At 44.9% G+C, this 21,720-nt stretch overlaps 3 protein-coding genes across 5 annotated transcripts in view; all 3 read left to right on the top strand.

Moving 5' to 3' along the window:
* The first annotated feature begins 211 nt into the window (after nt 1–211).
* Nucleotides 212–6,394, top strand: LOC130165461 (ras-related protein ralB-B-like). 2 transcript variants are annotated; one of them, XM_056370773.1, is made up of 6 exons: nt 212–359; nt 2,157–2,184; nt 3,180–3,336; nt 3,415–3,623; nt 3,803–3,977; nt 4,467–6,394. In XM_056370773.1, the coding sequence occupies exons 3-6, from the start codon at nt 3,223–3,225 to the stop codon at nt 4,572–4,574; spliced, it is 606 nt and encodes a 201-aa protein (XP_056226748.1). In that variant the 5' UTR covers nt 212–359; nt 2,157–2,184; nt 3,180–3,222; the 3' UTR covers nt 4,575–6,394. The 2 variants fall into 2 exon arrangements, with proteins under 2 accessions (XP_056226748.1, XP_056226747.1); XM_056370772.1 differs by having other exon boundaries at nt 3,177–3,336.
* A 3,608-nt stretch (nt 6,395–10,002) lies between these two features.
* On the top strand, nt 10,003–12,730 carry faimb (Fas apoptotic inhibitory molecule b). Its single transcript, XM_056370775.1, has 4 exons — nt 10,003–10,119; nt 10,739–10,967; nt 11,384–11,433; nt 12,402–12,730. The coding sequence occupies exons 1-4, from the start codon at nt 10,003–10,005 to the stop codon at nt 12,549–12,551; spliced, it is 546 nt and encodes a 181-aa protein (XP_056226750.1). The 3' UTR covers nt 12,552–12,730.
* Nucleotides 12,731–14,056: 1,326 nt separating this feature from the next.
* The window catches only part of agap1 (ArfGAP with GTPase domain, ankyrin repeat and PH domain 1), a 141,647-nt gene continuing 133,983 nt past the window's right edge, over nt 14,057–21,720 (top strand). For both annotated transcript variants that reach the window (XM_056370678.1, XM_056370677.1), the window contains exon 1: nt 14,057–15,309. In XM_056370678.1, coding sequence (XP_056226653.1) covers nt 15,147–15,309 — 163 coding nt within the window. In that variant the 5' untranslated portion in view covers nt 14,057–15,146. The remainder of the gene's footprint in view (nt 15,310–21,720) is intronic.

Raw genomic sequence — 21,720 nt, 5'->3', positions numbered from 1 at the left:
CACTCCGTGCTTTTCCTGGGTTCATTAGACCACGAGCTGCTCTCAATAGAAGAAGGAGGAGCCACATTTCTCTGCACGCGCCCACATCTGATGTCATTCTACTTTAAGTCAAATAACGTGAAACGCGTTGGTTCGTACCGAGTGTATTTTTTCTCAGGCACTGAAAAAGACGCCTCTGTGACGGCTCTGCGGGCGGCGCCATTTTCAGCTGCAGAGTGACTCCTCTGCTCGGACATAGACGATCTTCGGCTGAGTCCGGGTACAAGGTGGGGCAGAGTCTCCTGGTCAACTTGTGAAAGTTGTGTGTGCGTCGCTTTATGGCAGATTTCTCAGCGCTGGACAGGAGAACACGTCACCAGGTGAGTTGTGGCAGTTTTTCTAAGGTGTCTGAAGCCGCCGTGACGTTGTCCGCTCCGGCGGGAAAACGTTTTAACGTCCGAGGGAAAAGAAAGCGTTATCTGTCGCTGCTTCACTGGCTAGCTAACTGCCTGCTAACGGACGGCACGAGCGGCCAATAGGATGGGTCCTGCTCCAGACTTCGGCCAATCAGAGGCGCCGTGTGGGCTGAAGGCGGGACCCGAGGCGGCTGTGGAGTGTCTTGTAGAAAGTGTTTCACAGCTGTCAGCTGGTGAACACAGAGAGGAAGCTGGAGCGGAGTGAGGACAGGGTGAATTATAGTTCCTCTTTGTCACAGCAGCGGGTTCACCGTGTGTTTGAGTGCAGAGCTGAGGCTGTTCACAGTGTGTATCACTGAGCCGCTGCTGCTGCTGCTGCTGCTCTGGCCTCAGTGTCCTTCCTCTGGCAGACAGCTGGAAAGGTCACGTACCTCCCTGCAGTGTGTTTACAGTGGCCCTTTATCACAGGGCCCTTCACCAAACACTGCCACTGGAGCACGCTCAGGGGCCCGCGGGTCTGTGGGCCCCTGCCTCTGTAGAAGGACTTCAAGCACAGATGTAAATAGAAGCAGCAGATCAACTCTGCTGTGATTTATCATCCATTAATTCACGTGTTTATTATCTGACACAGAAAGTCTCAGGCAGGTCGTAATATTCCACCAACAATAACCAAAAGATAGAGCTGCACAATCAATCAGAATATAATTGAAATCACAATATTCAATTCCCAGGAGCTTTAGCTTTTTATGAAGGAAAACTGCTGCAGAGACGCCCGACCTGCAGGTCCTATATTCTCCACAGGTAAAGAAACATGTTTGTTTGGTACAGAAATCACATCATCATCGTTTTGTGCGTACCCTGCAGCCCGACCATAAACTCAACTATTCTCTTTAATTATTGATCATTTCATTTGGTTTTGACTTTATAAGTTCAAATAGATGTTTATCAGAAACCCAAATGTTTCGTTTCCTGTCGTATAAAACTGTGAAAAGTCTCCACATCTGAGACTCAGCTGACGCGGTTGCTTTAAACAGAGACTTTTACAATTAACCAACTATTTGAATGTTCTGCCAGTCGAGTCATCAGTTCATTAACTAGTCGTTTAATCAGTCGTGTACTGGTTGAATGAGATAATGAAACCTGCATGTGTAGCAGGCTCAGGAGGGGCCGACCACTAATGTGGAGAAAATAAAATCCACTGAACAATGAAAACGTTCGGAACCAGTTTGAAGCAGAAGCTGCAACTAGGAAAATAAATCATAGAAATATTAAATAATGTAAAATATCATTAACGAAGACAAATATAATGTGATTCATGTCAGTTTGAATAGGAAGCAGCTGCAGTTTGTCACGTGAGACGATATATGTCTTTATGACAGTCGCAGGTGAAAGGTGACAGTTACAGTTAATGATTCACTCTTTTTTTATATGTGCATCTGTAAACTGATCATGTTTGATACGTTTGAATCAGGTGACGAGGATGAAACTGGTTCAGTCCAGTTTAATCAACGTGTCACAAAAGATTCGTCTTCGTTTCTAATGTGCAGCTGCAGAAAATTCAAATCTGTGTTTGTTTATTTATTATTGCATCTGTTGTTTTATTACTGAATAATTAACGCTATGATTATAGATTTGTCACTGATTTAATTGATTATAAGTTTTAATCAGAGTTCAGACAAATGATCAGGTGTCAAGTGAAACCACCAATCATCCTCTGGTTATTGATAAATGATAATCGATCAATTCATCTTGTTGTTGCAGGTCTGCGTTACAGAGGTTTAGGAGTTTGGTAAGTATGAAACCTGTTTTATTAGATTTTATTCTTATGGAAAATTTACATTAAGCTCATTTAAAACATTTTGAATCATGTTCATCAGCCAGTATTTTTATCTGCCTGTCTCTCCTGGTCTCTCCTGGTCCCCGTTGGTCTCTCCTGGTCTCTGCTGGTCTCTGCTGGTCTCTGCTGGTCCTGCTGGTCTCTGCTGGTCTCTGCTGGTCTCTGCTGGTCTCTGCTGGTCTCTGCTGGTCCCCGTTGGTCTCTGCTGGTCTCTGCTGGTCTCTCCTGGTCTCTCCTGGTCCCCGTTGGTCTCTGCTGGTCTCTGCTGGTCTCTGCTGGTCTCTCCTGGTCCCTCCTGGTCCCCGTTGGTCTCTGCTGGTCTCTGCTGGTCTCTGCTGGTCTCTGCTGGTCTCTGCTGGTCTCTTCTGGTCTCTTCTGGTCTCTTCTGGTCTCTGCTGGTCTCCGCTGGTCCCTGCTGGTCTCTTGGTCTCTCCTGGTCTCTGCTGGTCCCTGCTGGTCCCTGCTGGTCTCTGCTGGTCTCTGCTGGTCTCTCCTGGTCTCTGCTGGTCCCTGCTGGTCTCTGCTGGTCTCTGCTGGTCTCTCCTGGTCTTTCCTGGTCCCTGCTGGTCCCTGCTGGTCTCTGCTGGTCTCTGCTGGTCCCTGCTGGTCCCTGCTGGTCTCTCCTGGTCTTTCCTGGTCCCTGCTGGTCTCTGCTGGTCCCTGCTGGTCTCTGCTGGTCTCTGCTGGTCTCTCCTGGTCCCTGCTGGTCCCTGCTGGTCCCTGCTGGTCCCTGCTGGTCTCTGCTGGTCCCTGCTGGTCCCTGCTGGTCCCTGCTGGTCTCTCCTGGTCTTTCCTGGTCCCTGCTGGTCCCTGCTGGTCCCTGCTGGTCCCTGCTGGTCCCTGCTGGTCTCTCCTGGTCCCTGCTGGTCTCTCCTGGTCCCTGCTGGTCCCTGCTGGTCTCTCCTGGTCTTTCCTGGTCCCTGCTGGTCTCTGCTGGTCTTCAGTAGTCAGGCGGAGCTGTGAGCTGCTGGACTGACGTAGACCAGAGTCATGGCGTCCGGCAAGAACAAGAACCAGACCTCCCTGGTTCTCCATAAGGTGATCATGGTGGGCAGCGGCGGCGTGGGGAAGTCCGCCCTCACCCTGCAGTTCATGTACGACGAGGTGAGACTTCAGGACCGCATTTCCCATGAACCCCTGCTCCCTGCACTTCCTGTCACATAATCCTTTCTCTGCTCGTAGTTCGTGGAGGATTACGAGCCCACCAAGGCCGACAGCTACAGGAAGAAGGTGGTCCTGGACGGCGAGGACGTCCAGATCGACATCCTGGACACGGCGGGTCAGGAGGACTACGCCGCCATCAGAGACAACTACTTCCGCAGCGGCGAGGGCTTCCTGCTGGTGTTCTCCATCACAGAGCACGAGTCCTTCACCGCCACGTCCGAGTTCAGGTATCGCCTGCTGGTTTAAAGACAGGAACCCGTCCTCCTCGAGTCTTCGCTGCTGTACTCTGTCCATTTCATCCAGATGTTTCTCACCCAGATGTTTCTCACCCAGATGTTTCTGTGTGTGTGTGTGTGTGTGTGTGTGTGTGTGTGTGTGTGTGTGTGTGTGTGTGTGTGTGTGTCAGGGAGCAGATCCTGCGGGTGAAGGAGGAGGAGGCGATCCCTCTGCTCCTGGTGGGGAACAAGTCGGACCTGGAGGAGCGGCGGCAGGTTTCTGCAGACGAGGCCACGGCGAAGGCGGGCGAGTGGGGGGTTCAGTACGTGGAGACCTCGGCGAAGACGAGAGCCAACGTGGACAAGGTACGTGCACGGCGAGGACACGAGAGGCTCGTTAAGAGCTCGTTTGTTGTGACGTGGTGTTTTTACTTCCTGTCTGTCTGCGTGGAGGGAAGCTTCAGGAAGTAAACCTGAGTTCATTAACTCCGAGTTCTGCAGCTTCTTCAGTCGCTCTGAAGAACGGAGCAGGAGCTGTGATCCGGAGACTCGAGACACATCTGCACAGATGTTTGTCAGGTGGCTGTTGTGATCAGCTCAGGTGCTTGACCTGCTTCTAGGAAACAGGAACTCAGTTTCTTTGTCAGCTTCCTTCCTGTTTCCTTGTGGCTCTGTACATTCCTGAGGTGCAGCTGCAGGTTAGCGTCAGATTTACTGAAGAAGTTGAAACATCATCAGCTGGTGCCGACATGTTGCAGCTCAGTTCTTCCTGCCCCGAGGGAAGGTGCGTGTGCTGTGCAGCTCCGGGACCCTTCTCCACCCGTTAACGCCCCTCCCTCTTCTTCCCTCCCTCAGGTGTTCTTCGACCTCATGCGGGAGGTTCGTAAGAAGAAAATGTCCGAGAGCAAAGACAAAAACGGACCGAGCGGCAAGAAGAAGAAGAAGCGCTGCTGCATACTTTAACCTGCAGGTGATGACGTGCCAAAACCAGGAAGAAAAACCACAACAACAACAACAACAAGAAAAGGACTGAAGCGACTGAACGGAGCAGGCAGCAGCTTCACACCATTAATCTCCCTGAGAGCTGCAGTTACTTTAAAAACCTCCAGTTAATACTCTGACTCCTCGCCTGCTCCTTTCTCTGGGCATTTATTTTTACTCCCCTGAAAAGTATTTTTCTCCAAATGTATAAACTCCACATTTAAGACCCGACGTGTTTGAGCTCATGTTTCACCAGAGGAGTCTCACTTCCACAGCTGCTGCATGTGAGTGTTAGTGTCTGGTGACCTCGGTACTTCCCTCATTCTGCTTCCTCTTTATCTACAGATTCTGCAGATTCAAACTACTACATGTGGCCAAAAGTATGTGGACACGTGCGACAGCTGTTCAGTGAGGTCCGGCGCTGATGTCGGTTGATCAGGTCTGGCTCACGGTCCAGTTCAGAGCTGTTGGATGGGGTTGAGGTCAGAACTCAGGACTTTCCACACCAAACCGGGATAACCACTTCTTTATGGAGCTGGTTTTTATGCACGGGGGCGTTGTCGTATTAAAACAGGAAGTAGACAAACACAAAGGTCTGAAATATCAAAAACATCCCTGCCTTTAAAACAAGAAAATGAAACTCTCACAGTGACAGTCATTTTATTATTTCTGGTAGAAGAACAGCAGCATGTTGTAAAGTCATTTAGCAGGAACAGAAGCTTGGACATGTATGACGGACCGGCTCAGTGTGACGCAGGTTTGCAGGATCCAAACTGAGACGATCTGAGTTTGTCCAAATGTCCTGTGAATCTGAAAAAGACAAAAGCAGATGAATGTGTTTGTATCCACCTCACGTTAACAGTTGGTGGAGCTGTTCCTCCAGTCGGTGCCATTAAATCACTGCAGAAGAAGAGTTGTGTTTACCAATTAACAGGCTTTAACACTGTCATGCTGTGCTGACAGGTGAGACCCAACACCTGCGCCATGTGACCTGCCTGATAACCCGGAAGATCGCTGTTATCATACAGCGTGTAACAACCCCATACCAAAGCACTGAGATGTGTCCACATACTTACGGCCAAGTCTTCGACACGTTTCCTTTCTTCTTCTCACAGAGAAATTTCCCGACAGCAGAATCAAACAGAGTCTTTGTTTAAAGCTGAGTCTGTTTAATGTGGAAAACAAAGGCCGACACGTTCGAGGAGTCACAACTTCAAAGGGAAACTTTCACAATCTCAACACAAGTTTGTTTTTTTTTTTTTAACTAAATTCTCCAAAATCAGAAATTTCCACTGTGAGATTTTGTGCCTTAAACGGTCTTTGTGGTCTCTGTCGTCTCCATGAAGCTGTTGAAAAACCTTCAGGAATCTCAGCAGCAGCTTCGTCCTTTAAACTGTTGATCAGAAGCCAAAACGTTGAATCAATAATCTGTGCAGTCGTCAGTTTGTTCGTGTGTTTCCTGACTTTCTCCCTTTACCTCCCTTCTTGTTTAGTTTTTTCACACATTCCTGATATGTAATGACACTTCAGACACTCCATTTGTATGAAAGCTTTATTCTCCACCTCCCTTACGAACACAACTATAATTTATAATCACGTTTCAAAGGGATCGACTATTTAAATCACTCGCATCATTATCCTCAAGGTATTTCTGAGGTCTGTGGGTTGAAGGGACTCGTTCTGTTGCACTTTTCCAGCTGAAATCGGTTTGTGTGTGTGTGTGTGTGTGTGTGTTTGTGTTGTTGTCGACTCACAGACAACCTCATATCCATTTGATAATAAAAGAAAAGACGGATCGATCACTGAAGCTTCGTTTGTGTTGATGAGACGGTTTAAGATTTATCTTTTTCTTTGTTTTCAGCAGCTGAAACCAGATGTATTATCATCCACACAAACATCATTCTGATTATGAAATAAGAAGAACATATAAAACTAAGTAACACTTTCTAAAAGAAAGTTTTTCTTGCAAAGAAATTCCTCTTTTCCCTAAAAATAGAATCAAATTACTTGTTTCTCTCTGACAAACTTCCCAGGAAAGAGAATAAAAAATAACCTGGGCTTCAGAATAAAACCTGCGGTGCAGTAAAGATCAAAGCAGCTGTCAATGTGACTTTATTAATAAGGTACAAAAATTAAAACAACCATTGACTCATTAGATAAAAGCAGCTAACGACTCAGTCACGTGACTCTTAATTATCCACTCTTAATTTGAAAATTCCTCCACCTGGAAGGGAAAATAAAGCGTTGGAGAATGAATGACATGATGCAGTTTATGAACGCAGCGGCCACTAGATGGCGCTCTGACTTCAGTTAGAGAAAGTGACTGATCAGACACCACGAGCTGTGTCATGTTTAATAAAGTTTAAACATGAAGTAACTTCCATGTTTGTTTCATTCACATTTACTCTTTAATCTCATTCAACGACAGACGAAACATTTTTTCTCAAATTAATTAAAGTTGATTAAAGTATGAAAATGAAGTATGAACTAGTTTCAAAAGTTTCCCAAAATCAAGTTTCCTGTTTCTTTGTTCTCGTGCAGCAGCTGCCGCAGTTTCTCACTTCAACAACAATTAGTCGATTGGCAGAAAATTCATCAGCAGCTGTTCTGATAATCAATTAATTGTTAAAGTCATTTTTTGAATGAAAAACAGAGAATCTGTTTCTTCTCTGTCGTAAACTGAATCTCTGGGTTTGATCGGACAACACGAGACGTTTCATGACGTCACCTCAGGCACGTATAAATAATAATCAGCTAATGAAGCGATAATGAAACTGATCGTAGCTCAAACATGAATTTATCTATGAACAGTCAATAAAGTTTGTGAATAGGAGGTTCAGGTTGGAGATGACGTCACCAGCAGGTGTGCAGGAGGTTTTCAGCTCCAGGTAAGATGTTAAAACCAGAACTCCAGCTCCTGACTGTTTCTGTCCTCAGAGGAAAAATCTGATCAAACTTTAAGGTTCAAACAACGAGAGGAACAAACTCGATGAAGAGTGACGATGATGCTTTTGTCTGATGTGACTCATCTTCTCAGATATTAGACAACATCAGGTCATGACCTGGACTCTGGATCTGAACCAGCAGCAGCTCTTCCTCCTCTCATCAGTTAAACAAAAGTTCAAATTAAAAAATCTCAGCATTTAAATAATTCGTTAAAACATTTTAATGTGTCGTTCTTCTTCTTCTGTTGTATGAACCGTCCTCTGCTCTCCCTCCTCTTCCTCACATGAGTTAACAGTTAAAGTTGAAGGTCGATTAACCTGAGTTTGAATTCAAATCAATGAAAGATTAATATAATTAGTTAAATATTAAAGTAGTGGTTTGTGTAAAAGGTCAGCTGTTTGACCTCTGACCTCGCTGAGGAAGACGAGCAGAGGAGGAGGATGAGTAAAGTTTTCCACAGAACATGAGTCAGTGAGTTGTTGTGCTGCAGCTCAGAGATCAGACTCATCAAAGGGACAAAGGCGGCTCTGTGACTCACTGCTGGAGCTGCGTCTGATTGGACAGAGACTCCTGCCGGACGCACTGATGCTCAGACCAGCAGCTCCCCTACGTCACCTGACGGTCACCTGTCTCCACTTCCTGTTAAATACTTCACTCACCCTTCAGCCGACAGTTTGAGGCAAGTGAGTCTGAAAATTAAATGAATCAACGAACACAAATGTGACAAAGGTAGAAAAGAGGATTAATGTGAATATCCAACATGTTCAACAAAGAGCAGGTGCATTGATGCATCAGCCTCAGCACAGGTGAATGAGCCTGTTCACAGGTGAGACCAAACTCCCCTAAATCTGTTCCACAGGCAGGTGATCACAGCACAGGGATGATCATGTAGTTTAGATGTGTTGTTGTTTTGTGTTGTGTTGTTGTGTTGTGTTGTGTTGTGTTGTTGTGTTGTTGTTGTGTTGTTGTGTTGTTGTGTTGTTGTGTTGTGTTGTTGTGTTGTTGTGTTGTGTTGTGTTGTGTTGTGTTGTTGTGTTGTGTTGTGTTGTGTTGTGTTGTGTTGTTGTGTTGTGTTGTGTTGTTGTTGTTGTGTGTTGTGTTGTTGTGTTGTGTTGTTGTTGTTGTGTTTGTGTGTTGTGTTGTGTTGTGTTGTTGTGTTGTGTTGTTGTGTTGTGTTGTGTTGTGTTGTGTTGTGTTGTGTTGTGTTGTGTTGTGTTGTGTTGTGTTGTGTTGTTGTGTTGTGTGTTGTGTTGTTGTTTTGTGTTGTGTTGTGTTGTGTGTTGTGTTGTGTTGTTGTGTTGTGTTGTGTTGTGTTGTGTTGTGTTGTGTTGTGTTGTGTTGTGTTGTTGTTGTTGTGTTGTGTTGTGTTGTGTTGTTGTGTTGTGTTGTTGTGTTGTGTTGTGTTGTTGTGTTGTGTGTGTTGTGTTGTGTTGTGTTGTTGTGTTGTGTCGTGTTGTGTTGTGTTGTTGTGTTGTGTTGTGTTGTGTTGTGTTGTTGTGTTGTGTTGTTGTGTTGTGTTGTGTTGTTGTGTTGTTGTGTTGTGTTGTGTTGTGTTGTGTTGTTGTGTTGTGTTGTGTTGTGTTGTGTTGTGTTGTGTTGTGTTGTGTTGTTGTGTTGTTGTGTTGTGTTGTGTCGTTAGGTCGGAGCCTTCCTTCACAGTCACACGTCGTCGGTGGTTGTTGCTGCGTGTGATCTCAGCCCTCGTGTCGTGAGTGACTGAAGGACTCTGTGTGTTGGTGAGATCATGGTTTCCTCAGTAACAGTCTGACTCTGTGAATCTGTGACTCTGTGACCGAGAACAGACATTAAAACTGTTTTTGAGCTTGTGGTGATCTGATGCTTGTGGACGTGTTTTGTGTCTGACTGAGATCCATTCTTCTTCTTCTACTTCTTCTTCTTCTTCTTCTTCTTCTTCTTCTTCTTCTTGGCCTCCTTCTTCTTCCTCTTCTTCTTCTTCTTCTTCTTCTTCTTCTTCTTCTGACGTCGCCCTCTTGGCCTCACTCTCTTCTTACCTGGATAAATGAAGGACGTGTCACTTTACTTCTGTAGTTTGGTAAATACAGTTCTCAGAAAGTAAAATCATGGAGTCTGACGCCAGAATGAAGAACGGCCTCATAAAGCTTTATTTCCTCTTTGATCCGGTGTGTAGGTCGATAACGTCCCTGTTTACCTTTGTTAAGCTGTTCTTGTTACTGTCTTGTCCCGGTACAGACCTGAGGTCAGCTGCGGAGCAGCAGGATGGGTTTCCTCTGTTTCAGCCTGACATTAAATCCTGTGCTAATTGCCTGTGGCAGTGTAGAGCGAGCTGTGGTCTCTAAGCCTCTTACAGTAATACACCTGCTGCTGAGCCGGCACCACGGCCGAGCACCGCGGGCCGGGACGGACGCTCCTCAGATCCAGCTCCCGAACATGACGGTCCGGCTGATTCTCTGATTTCCAGACGGGATCCCGAGGAGAGTCGGAGATGCTGAGCGGAGACCTGGTCGCCCTGTGGGAGGTGGCGCTGAGTGACGGCGTTTACAGGATTGAGTTTGCTCATGGCACCACCACCGGGAAACGTGTTGTTTGTGTCAACGGACAGGTGAGACCCAGCGCGTGTCAGAGTGTCTGTGACCTCCGAACTCCGTCAGATCAGCTTTACTGGTGACTCCACCTCATTCATTATCAGTAATGTGACTTTTCAAGGTGTTTTCAGTTTGTGTTTGTGACGAAGGATTGTATTTCTCTGAGACCTTTGGTTGAGTTACTGCAGGACCAAGTCCCTGATACGATTCACTCAGCTGCTGAACTGAAGTATGTTTCTGAGGCACTGAAGTACCAAAAGTAAAAGTACTCATTATGGTTAATGGCCCATGATTATTGGATTTTATGTATTGTAGCTCTTGGGGCTAATGCTAAGTACTTACACCTGAGAGTTTCCCCTGGGATCTATAGTCTTATAATATATTATCTTAACCTGTAAGAGTTTATCTGTTCGTTATATAAAAGTTCAATATTTCCCTCTGAACTGTGGTAAAGTTGATGAAGACGCAGTTTCTTCTTCTTCTTCTTCTTCTTTCTGTTGATTCAAACTGGTTAGTTTCTGTGGTTGTCAGTGGTGACTCACAGGAAGCAGCAGAAACACCGACGAACAGGTGAATTACTGTTGAGCAGCAGGTGTTTATGTGTCGGCCATTAAAGCAGACGTGTTTCCTGGACAGGAAGTCATCAGGAAGGACTGGATGTTCAAGCTGGTTGGAAAGGAAACCTTCACGGTCGGAGGCAGCAACACCAAAGCCACCATAAACATCGAGGCCATCACCGGCTTCGCCTACGAGTACTCGCTGGAGGTGGACGGGAAGAGTCTGCAGAAGTTCATCGACAACAGAGCCAAGAGCACCAAGACCTGGCTGCTGAAGGTGGAGGGGGAGGACTACAGGGTCGTACTGGGTGAGCCGGGGAAACTCTGCCGTTGACTTGAGCTGTTATCTGCAGGATGTGATTGGTCGGCCGTCCGCAGGAGGGAATGTAGGTGAAGACTTGACCCACTGTTGGGTAATCTGCTCAGGCCGAGGGCAGTGCAGGTATTTTAGGAAACATGACAACCGGCAGCACCTGGTTACACAACAGAGAGCGAACCTGATGCACCTTTACCACAGACAGGTGAAGTCAGTGACGGGTGGGCGCTGCGGATAATTATGTAATTAGAGATAATCACAGACAGACTGGGACAAGCAGTAAAGAAAAGACAGACAATCAATAAGTTCACTTTTTGTAAATAATAATAATAATATATAAAGTATCTTTTATTTTCAGTTATTACACACTGCTGCATTAAACGCCTCCTCTCTTCCTTTGTGCGCCAGAGAAAGACACGATGGATGTTTGGTGCAACGGGCAGAAGATGGACACAATGGTGAGAGTCACTTTGTTCATCTATGAAAATATAAACATCAATAATGTCGACGTTAATTTAAGAGCTTCAGTCTCATGGTACTGAGATAATAAACTTCATGAATGTTGAGTAAATTAAGCTTCATCAGCAGCTGAAACAAACAGCTGTTCCATCAGATCAATAAAGATATAAACAGAAACTTGAAATTAATAATAGTTAATATGTGATGAGTGGTTTGTTTTACAGTCTGCTCTTTAGTTGAACACATGTTGTACAGAATGAAGTATTCTACCTCTGATTTATTGCATGATAATAATAATAATAATTATAATAGTGTTGAAAAGTGCCTCATCTCCTGTGACACGTTGGTAGTTGTGAGTTTTCTTTGTGTGAGTTTAAGAAAACGCACAAAAACAAAACAGAACAAACAGATAAACCAACAAACAAGTGGCAGCATCTCATAAAATAAGACGATCATTCGGTTTTAGAGTCAAAATTTAGATTTCAGAGAGACTCATGTCAACATGTTCTGACAGGATTTGACAGTTTGTATGAAACAGGAAAAATCTTCATATGTTTATGAAACTACATGAATCAATTGTTTCTGTTCCTCTGTCCTCCATTAAGACAGATGTTTCCATCCTCCAAGAGTTCCTTTCAAAATAAGATTCAAAGGAAACATGCTTTTTTTGAATCAGCTGTTTGACTTTTTGAGGTTTATCTTTACTTCAGATAACCTTTATTGATCACCACAGGGAAATGACTCGACACACAGTTAGAAAAGAGGAAGTAAATAAGTAAAAACAGAGCCAATGAAATCAAAAATAAATATGATAGATACACAAAAATGTGCAAATGCAAAAGTGCAAAAATGGAAACATGGAAAGTAGATGATCAGCAAAAAGTGTGATGGCTTCAGATATAAAACCTCTGATATTCTCCTGCCAGACTCTGGAGGGAAACCTGAAGCTCTGTCTTCTCGTCCACAGGGAGAGTTTGTAGATGACGGCACAGAAACGCACTTCATGGTGGGGGAACACGAGTGCTGCATCAAAGCTACGAGCAGTGGGAAGAAAAAGAGCGGCATTGTGCACTATTTACTGCTGGATGGAGAGAAAATACCAGCCTCTACACAATAGTGCCGCAGCACGCTGTTGGAACAGTGCTGAACTTTCAAAGAGACTCTGAGAATGAGGTATTTTCATATGACACACATGGAGGGATCAATACCATTGATTTCTGATCATTTAGTTTGTTTTTATTATAAATGTAGAAAACACAGATGCAAATATGTTCATAAAAATATAGCAAATAAACACTGGAATGAAGCATTAACCACTACAGCTTGACTGATTCTTCTTCTTTTCTGACACGTCCAATAGTGCTTTACAACTTTATTTTGAAGGGGCCCTTTGATTTCATACATTCCACTGTCAAAATAAGGGAATTAAAAAGAGGAATCAGAGGAATAAACACATTCCTGCGTCAGTTATTTGTGCGCAGCCTCCACGCAATAACTATGTTCTTGAATGCGCCTGCGTCAAGTAAGCAGCACTACGCTGGAAGAGGACCGGAAGAAGGGAGGTTTGATGCTCAAAATAAAAGCACAAGGTATGCCAAAAAATAGCGCCTTTTTTTTTTTTTAGCTCAAAAGAAAAGAAAATGATAAGGATGATGATGATGATGATGATGATATTACCGTTTCTGAGTGTGAAACAGGTGGTGTGAGGGACTTTTTATGTCTATTTTAGTTTTATTATAACATCTGTTCAGCAGTTGAGACAGAAAATATATTCATTGCTCATTTTATAGAAATAAAAACAAAAAACACAAGCAGTAAAAAAAAAACAAGAAAACAAAAACAAATGATAAGAAGTACATATCAAAACTGAAAATATAACATTTCATTGTGTGTTTATTTCATGTTTTTATGTCATTTTTAACGGAGCTTTAAACGGTATCTCAGTCTTTGTTAACACATGGTGACGATGGTGGTTGTATATGCATGTACATTTATTATAACTGATTAAAGCTGAAACAATTAGTCCATTAACAGAAAATTGATGTGAAACTGCTGCTTGTTCCAGCTTCTCAAATGTGAGTATTTGTCGTTTTTCTTTGTCCTGTCTTTGAGTTGATGGTTTATCAGACAAAACAAGACGTTTGAACATGTCAACATGGACTCTGGGAAACAGTGATGTGCATTTTCTTATTGTTTTCTCTCATTGGTGGGTTAGGGTTACAAAATGATTATTGGGTTAATGAAAAAGTCCGGGGGGGTCATTATCTCATAATCAATTATATTTTTAATTTTTCTTTAATTACTATAATTAAGACAAGATAAGGGGAAACGTATTAAGAAATAAAATAAGAAACAGAGTCTAAAATAAATAAGATAAATTAGAAATACTATATGTAATAACAATATACAATATATATAACAGATATACAATGTAAATAACAAGTAAAAATAATTAACATTTTGAAGACTTTCTCTGTATTTCTTCTGTAAGTTGCTCCAGCCCTGACAGCAACATAAAAACACGCTGGTTTTTATTTTGAAAATCCGCACCGGAACCAGCGCAGGTCGCTGTGTGTAGCTTGAGCTCGTGGGAGGAAACACATTGACGGTAATGACGTTCCCGGCTGGGATACTGTGGCTCCGGTCTGCACGGGATGGACCTCACCGCTCAGGGAAGGGGGAACGGCTGAGTGTTTGGGCGCCGTGTGCGGGACTTACCTGTGAGATTACGTGTCGTTTACAGCGACCTGAGCTACATTTGGGGAAAAGCGCGCGAGCTCCGCGGGTTTCACGCTCGTTGGGATTTAAATGTTGGACTGAGGGCGTTAATTTGCGCAGCTGGTCCCGGAGCGGAGACAAAAACAACGGACGGACGGACGGGAACAGGCATCCTAACTAACTGTTTATCAAGCTGCCGCTCTGTCAACAGCTGCTGTTTTTACTTTAGATTTTTAAAACGGCACATCCAGTCTCCTCTTCGCGGGCTTTAACCTCCCTCTCAGCCGGCATGGAGAGCGGACTTTAACGGCGGAAAAACGGTGAGTTTTCCCCTCTTCTCCCCGGCTTGGAAGCTACAGCTAGTTAGCTTTAGCCGGCTAGCACAGCCACCTAGCAACAAGGCCGTTTTTTTTATCCTCCTCGTCGGGTCAGTTATGACTGTAAGTGACTCTAAAAGCTTTTGTAAATCCAGCTAAACCGGAGTAAGTGTCGTTTTAATCTTACACGGACTGTGAGGATATGGGGAGGCGGTGCTCGGACTGCCGCACATCTGTCGCCGCACCGGAATTGGGAGCCGGGACACCCCGGGGAACAGCTGCCTTCACCGGCCAGTAGCAGCAGCCTTGGCCGCCTGCGCCAAAACAAAACCCTGGAGAAAACTTCCAGAAGAAAATAAAATCCAGGGATGTAGAGGAGGATTAAGAGTCTTGATTATTTTGAAAGTCCTCCAACCTAAGCATTTTAAATTAACTGCAAACCAGCTGGTAAACAGTGAGTGAAGTTCACCAGGATACAGAAGGAAAAAGCATGATTTAATTTAATGATTTAATGTGGTTCTGAGGTTGTTTCCCTTCCTGGAGGTCAGAGCTCTCCCCGTCCTCATTACCAGGCTCTTCTCTCCTGCAAACACCCCGTCTCACCACCCTCAAAGCCCCGCAAGTGGCTCCTGTTTTTTTCGTGCTAAACTGTGGGATCCAGAGAGGGTGCTGCAGTGATGAACTACCAGCAGCATGTCGCCAACTCGGCCGCCATCCGAGCCGAGATCCAGAGGTTCGAGTCCGTGCACCCGAACATCTACTCCATCTACGAGCTGCTGGAGCGGGTGGAGGAGCCGCTGCTGCAGAACCAGATCCGGGAGCATGTCATCGCCATTGAAGGTAGGACATGTCAGGGGGTGGGTGGGTGGGTGGGGGGGGATGCTGCTGGGTGCGGGTATGAAAGCAGGGTGACAGCCCTGGGTTAATCCTGCTGTTTGTTTCTTCACATCCTGAAATACATCGACTCCAAATTCAGTGTGTGGCACCTCCTTCTTGTGTGTTGTGGTTTCAACTTGCTTTCAATTCCTCGTGGTTTCCAGTTATGAGGTCGGTTTTCCACATTTTTCTAAAGTCTTCTTCCAGAGAAGACAAAGTGGCGGTGAGGTACCAGCACTGGCAGGGTTGCAGCTTCAGTTCCTTGGGTTTCCTGCTGTAAATGACGCCTTTACGTTAAAACCTCACAAATAAGACAAGAAACAAATCAGAGGAATCAGGTTTGATACCAGCAGCTGCATATTGATCCACTATTGGTTCTAATGGGTGACACAGGCGGCAGTGATATTAAGCTGGTTGTGAAAGTGGCGTTTCCTTTGTGAGTGGGATAAAGACATTTGATAAAGCCGCTCTGTGTTTACAGTCATTTCATTTTTCCAGTAGTTTTCACTGATTAAATCTTAAACCAGTGTTGATGAAACTCAGAGGAGGTAAAATGGGTCGTGAGCAGGAACATTGTCAGATTTACTCCAGCATGTGTGAATTACAACCTCCTAAATTAGATGTAAATACTTTGTGATTCTTGCACATGGTCTTTCAGCGGCTCGGTTATTCTCTGAAATACAAATGGTCGACTGATTCTGACATTGATGATTTTGTTGTCCTGATTTTGTAGCTTTGATAAAATAAAACTCCTATGAACCTCCTATAACCTGAACAAACACACGCTGAAAAGCTATTTGAGCCTGTTTGTACAAAGGTTTATAAAGCGGCACATGAAATCGATTTGTTTGACGTAGGTGGGAGAAAAGATGATGTGGTCCTTGAAGCCTTTTATACGCTTTGGAGGCAAGGCACCGACACTGCCTGGGGTTGTTGGTTTGAAGCCCTGAGTACGTCAGTGAGCAGCAACTGCCTCAGTCTGTCAGTTTTGTTGTTTATTCTACGGGACGTGATTTTACAGATTGTATGTTGGCCGTGGTGTGTTGCTTTACAGAAAGCAGTGTCATATTAATCCTGTATTGCTTATGTTTGGCTTTTTCTCTTGGAGTGTATCAGTTCATAATAACACTGCAAAATGAAATTCACCATTTTAAAACCTGTAACCTTGGCAGAAGTGCACTGTAAAGGAAATCTGAGTCTGCGTTCACTGGGATATTTGTAAAGTGATTGATGCAGACCGGAAACAAGACGAGGTCAAATCCTGGTTTATGGCTGGACCCTCTTGCATCATCATTCAGTCTCATATCAGCTGGTTTCATCTCTTCATCTGTTCCCTCCTCCTCACTGTGTTCACATGCGCAGTATTTTAACAAGCTGAATTCACAATAAAGCTGCTTCTCACTCGCACGTTTTTCTGTTTCTGTTGCAACAAGTTTGAAGCAGTGACCGAAACATGAAATGTCGTTTCCAAGCTGCTGCTCAAATTCCTGATTTTTCTAACCACGCCGTCGTCTGACACCAAACACAGACGTGAAAGACAAAGACGGAGCTGTGATTTCACATGGATTTACTGTAACAAAGACAGTTAGAAGCTTGTTCACGTCAGCTGTCGGAAAGTAGTGAAGTTTATCCAAGACGTCGCTGTGTTTGCCGTGAGGTCTGTAAAGCTAGCAGCCAAGGCGCTAAGCTAACACAACAGTCCTCGCTGGTTTACAGCCGTTCAGCTCAATACAAACTGACATCTTATGTAAATGATCATGGTGGACAGATTTTTTATCTAATCCTCATTTTGCCCAAATGTAATTCAGATTTGTTCATTTGTTTCTGCCCCGGTTTAGAGCAAGGCACGAGGTTGTTGGTTCGACTCCTGCGTGGGGGTGTAAACAACGTGTCACATGGTCGCTGTTAGTGTCAGGAGGAGACTGAAACTGAAACTCTTTCAGCCTCTTTTTATTGGATTAGCTCAGAAGTGGAGTTCGGGCAGAATGAGATCTATTTCTGCTCAGTCGTCTGGGTCACATGACGAAGATGAAGATGAGGATGAGGATGATGACACTGTTGCAGAAGAGTCCGTCTGTGTCGTACGTGACTGTTTGGAAAGTGGAGGTTGCTGTGTTTGTGCGTCGGTCGGCTTTGTTTAGGAACATGTGTGTGTTGTTGACCTGCAGATAATATTATAAGGAGAAGGAAACTTCTGTTGTGAACAGACAGATGTGTCTAAAAGAGACGAGACAAAAGAGAGTAATTCTGTTATTAAGTTAAAAAATGTGAGTGTACATCATCACAGTAGCGTGGCGTGAGAGGCACCTGACTGAGCGTGCTCAGTGGCCACACAGCTGCACAGCTGTCTGAGCGACGCAACACAATAGTCGGAGCAGTGACTCGCTGTTCCTTTGCTCATTTCCATTTTCCCTGAGTTCAGTGGCACATGGTGACTCACTCACTCACTCACTCACTCACTCACTCACTCACTCACTCACTCACTCACTCACTCTCTCTCTTGCTCACTCACTCACTCTCTCGCTCACTCGCTCACTCACTCACTCACTCACTCACTCTCTCTCTTGCTCACTCGCTCACTCACTCACTCGCTCACTGACTCGCTCACTGACTCGCTCGCTCACTGACTCGCTCACTCACTCACTCTCTCTCTTGCTCACTCGCTCACTCACTCACTCACTCACTCACTCACTCTCTCGCTCACTGACTCGCTCACTCACTCACTCTCTCACTCTCGCTCTCGCTCACTCACTCACTCACTCACTCTCTCTCTCTCTCTCTCTCTCTCGCTCGCTCACTCGCTCACTCACTCACTCACTCACTCACTCTCTCGCTCACTGACTCGCTCACTCACTCACTCTCTCACTCTCGCTCACTCACTCACTCACTCACTCTCTCACTCACTCACTCACTCACTCACTCTCTCTCTTGCTCACTCGCTCACTCACTCACTCGGAACAACAGCAGCAGTTCTGTCATCCTTTCTCTTCTCCCCACAGCGCACATCTGGATGTGTCGCTCACATTCATATCATGTTATGCAACCTCTCAGCGTGAGATGCAACTGTCCTCTCTCTCTCTCTCTCTCTCTCTCTCTCTCTCTCTCTCTCTCTCTCTCTCTCTCTCTCTCTCTCTCTCTCTCTCTCTCTCTGTGGTTGTGTCGTTATGTAAATAAGTCGTCCATCCCTCTGAGACAAACGAACAAACAAACAAACATCGGCTGCTCCTCTCAGTCGACTCCTGATTCTCGTGAAGCAGGTGAGACGTCGACGCTCGGCCTAGTTACGGCGCCGTGACTCACATCTCTCCGCGTGCTCTGCGGCGCTGTGGGGCTCATTTGCATGTGAGGTGTGTTGGAGGATGGATGGAAGTCCTGGCAGCCAGGTGACCCACTTTCTGTGTCTGGCCTCGGAGCCGCGGCCCACCCTCTGTGAACATCGCTCACTTTGTTTTTCCCACAGCGGGAAACACACTTTAGTTTCATTCAGCGAGAGATTTAACAAACAGGTTTGTCCTCTGTCCTGTGACGGACTCGGACTGGACCTACAGGCTGTAACAGATGATGACGAGCAGCAGAACCGGAGCTGCTAACGCTTTGTTGTTTCGGTCTTCGCAGGAAGTTGTTGGATGTTTGTCACATAATTTGCTTCTTAATGCCTCAGCCGTCTGACAGAGCCAAAGAGTAATAATATACCACATGTCAGGTTTCAGATGGGTATCATCCAGGCAGTGTGACGAGGGGGTTCAGCTTCTCTTCTGTTATTGGTCGGTTTTTATTCTTCCGCCCGGCGACAGTCAGAGCAGCAGCCATATTGTTTTCAGGTTGTCAATCCGTCACATTCTCGTGGACAAAATTTCTCAGTAACACCTCGATGGAACTTCTTCACATTTGGCGCAAACATTCACTAGGACTCAAGGATGAACTGATTAGATTTTGGTGGTCAAAGGTCAAAGGTCAAGGGCGTGGTGACCTCACGAAAAACGGTTTTGGCCTTGTGAATGCAATATCTTTGTAACACCGTGACAGAACTTCTTCAAAATTTGGTAAAAACATCAACCTGGACTCAAGGACAAACTGATTAGACTTTGGCAGCTAAAGGTCAAAGGTCAGTGTGACCTCAGAAAAAACTTTTTGGCTATTACGCAAGACTTGACAGCAATTATGACAAAATTTCCAACCAGTGTGTAACGTTATATGACTCCAGATAAACGGGGCTGTAACCTGAAACTAGTCTGAGTGGAGGAGGAGGTGATTCTAGTTTTTATGTTGAGCGTGAAAACAGCAGTTTTATTAGCTCTTTATTATGAGCTGTAGATATTAAAACTCTCCACTTCAGGGACTTATCACTGATGTTCGCTTTAAACTTTGGACTCAAAAGTTCAGTCTTTGAAAACAGCAGTTTGTAGTTCAGTGATGTTGACTCAGAAGAAAGCAGTTATTACCTGATTTAGTATTTATTCCACATTTAAATACACGCTACGTTTGAGTTCTGGTTAGAAAGTGAGTTTTCTGTGTGTCTGTGTTTGTGTTTCTTGAGGCGCTGACTCGGATGCAGACAGCAGATGTTTACGTGACACTGGTGGTCTGTGCGTGGACACGTGTGCAGGCGGGTTGTACAGCCATGCGCTCACAGATTGAGTCTCACAGGGCCGACTAAGACAAACAAATGTACGTCTCGTGGACTTTCACAGACTCTGAGAGTTTAGTCATTTCTTAAATCCATCTGTTTGTCCCTACTTTAAATACTGTAGGTTGTTGTTCCTTCAACAAACACCAAAAATACGGATGAAAACATCAGCAATCAAGGAAGCTCAACTGCTTTTCAAAGTAAAGTCTTCGCTCGAGTTTCTTCACCACATGAGAACTGATCTATTTTGAAAAACTTCCATCAGTTCACTGTGTTTTCTGCTTTTTGATGCTTTAACAAAACTCAGCAAATCGTCCTTCAAATACAAAATCCAAGCAGTCGTGGGCTGAATGAGAGGCTCTCAGGTTTGTTAGATGCTGTGGCCTGTCAGAGGAGCAGGTGGAGCAGAGTGCAACAGGCCTGCTTTAATCTCCAGTCTCTTTATCGGAGCTGCTCTGCAGTAACTCGGCCGTTTCTTTTCCACTTCAGCCTTTTGTGTGCTGCTGCTGCTTTTGTCTGATTTTTGTCAGCGCTCCAGCCGACAGTCAGTGAACGCACCATGTGACCCAGTTAGCCCTCACCGCTGTGTGTTTGCTCGCCCTCCAGGCTCCGCGTATCCTCTCTCATTTGTCAGGATTGTACCCACATAAGGCTCACTCTCAGGTTTCAGCCGTTTGTGCCTCTGATGCAACTCCCGTCTCGCTCAGGGCCGACGGCGGGTAAAGCGAGGCACCGAGACCGGCGGGGTTTGGGGTTCAACTCCCACTGAGACCACCTGTAGTAGGATAAACCGTCCTGTGCTGCCAGGGAATGAAACCAACACACACCAGGGTTTGAGTGTTTATAGAAGGATCAGTGAGTTACCTGCCACGCTGGCTGTTTGAAGCCTTTGTTTATACTCAGGTTTTGCTCTTTTTCTCTTCTCAGAGTTTGTTTCTTCTCTAAAATACACCTTTTCTTTCTAATCCATGTTGACGGCACAATATAGATCTGAATCTCTGTGTCCACACCGACACAGGCTCCACACACTAAAGGACAGAAAGTGAGGAATCAGACTCCCAAACAATCCCAAAGATCTTTAACTGCCAATGACATGAAAAGATCTTCACACTGAGGAAGGACAAAAGTTTCAACACTCGATTTTCAAAATAAGTTTTACATTCAGGTCGATGTCTCCATCTTAAACAACATCCGACCTGTGACCTGCACAGCTGGGGTCAGCTGATCCTCCGGCTCTTATTGTGAAGCTGGTGCTGGAGTTTTACTCTTTAAACTTTCTGTTCAGACTATAAATCACACAGTTGGTCTCATACCTGAATTTGCAAAATGCAGCTGCATTTGTTGTCCAGTAACACAGCCTGTTATTATCCTCCATTTCTAAAATAACACAGGAAACGCACAATAACTGTAGTAACTAACAGTTAATGTCTCATTGATTAACCTGCAGGTTGTTGTCTTGATTAATCGCAGGGCTGCACGATATGCAAAATAAATCATATTGGCATCATCTTGGCAGATATTGTGATTTCAGTTGGAGTGGAAATAAAAGAAGAATATGATCTGTCTGATCTATTAATTAATTAATCGATTTGATTGTTTTGTCATAGTTTCCAGGTCAGACTGATCTGAACACCTGAAGATTCAGAGGTTAGGATTATTTATGACAGAGAGAAGCCTCATCGTCACATCATAGTCACTCTTGCTCTGCGTCAGCCTCCTTTTCTCGTTAAGTGCTGTAAGTAGAAGTG

Source organism: Seriola aureovittata, chromosome 24, assembly GCF_021018895.1.
Source record: "Seriola aureovittata isolate HTS-2021-v1 ecotype China chromosome 24, ASM2101889v1, whole genome shotgun sequence".
NCBI lineage: Eukaryota > Metazoa > Chordata > Actinopteri > Carangiformes > Carangidae > Seriola > Seriola aureovittata.
This window is presented reverse-complemented; position numbering and strand designations above follow the sequence as displayed.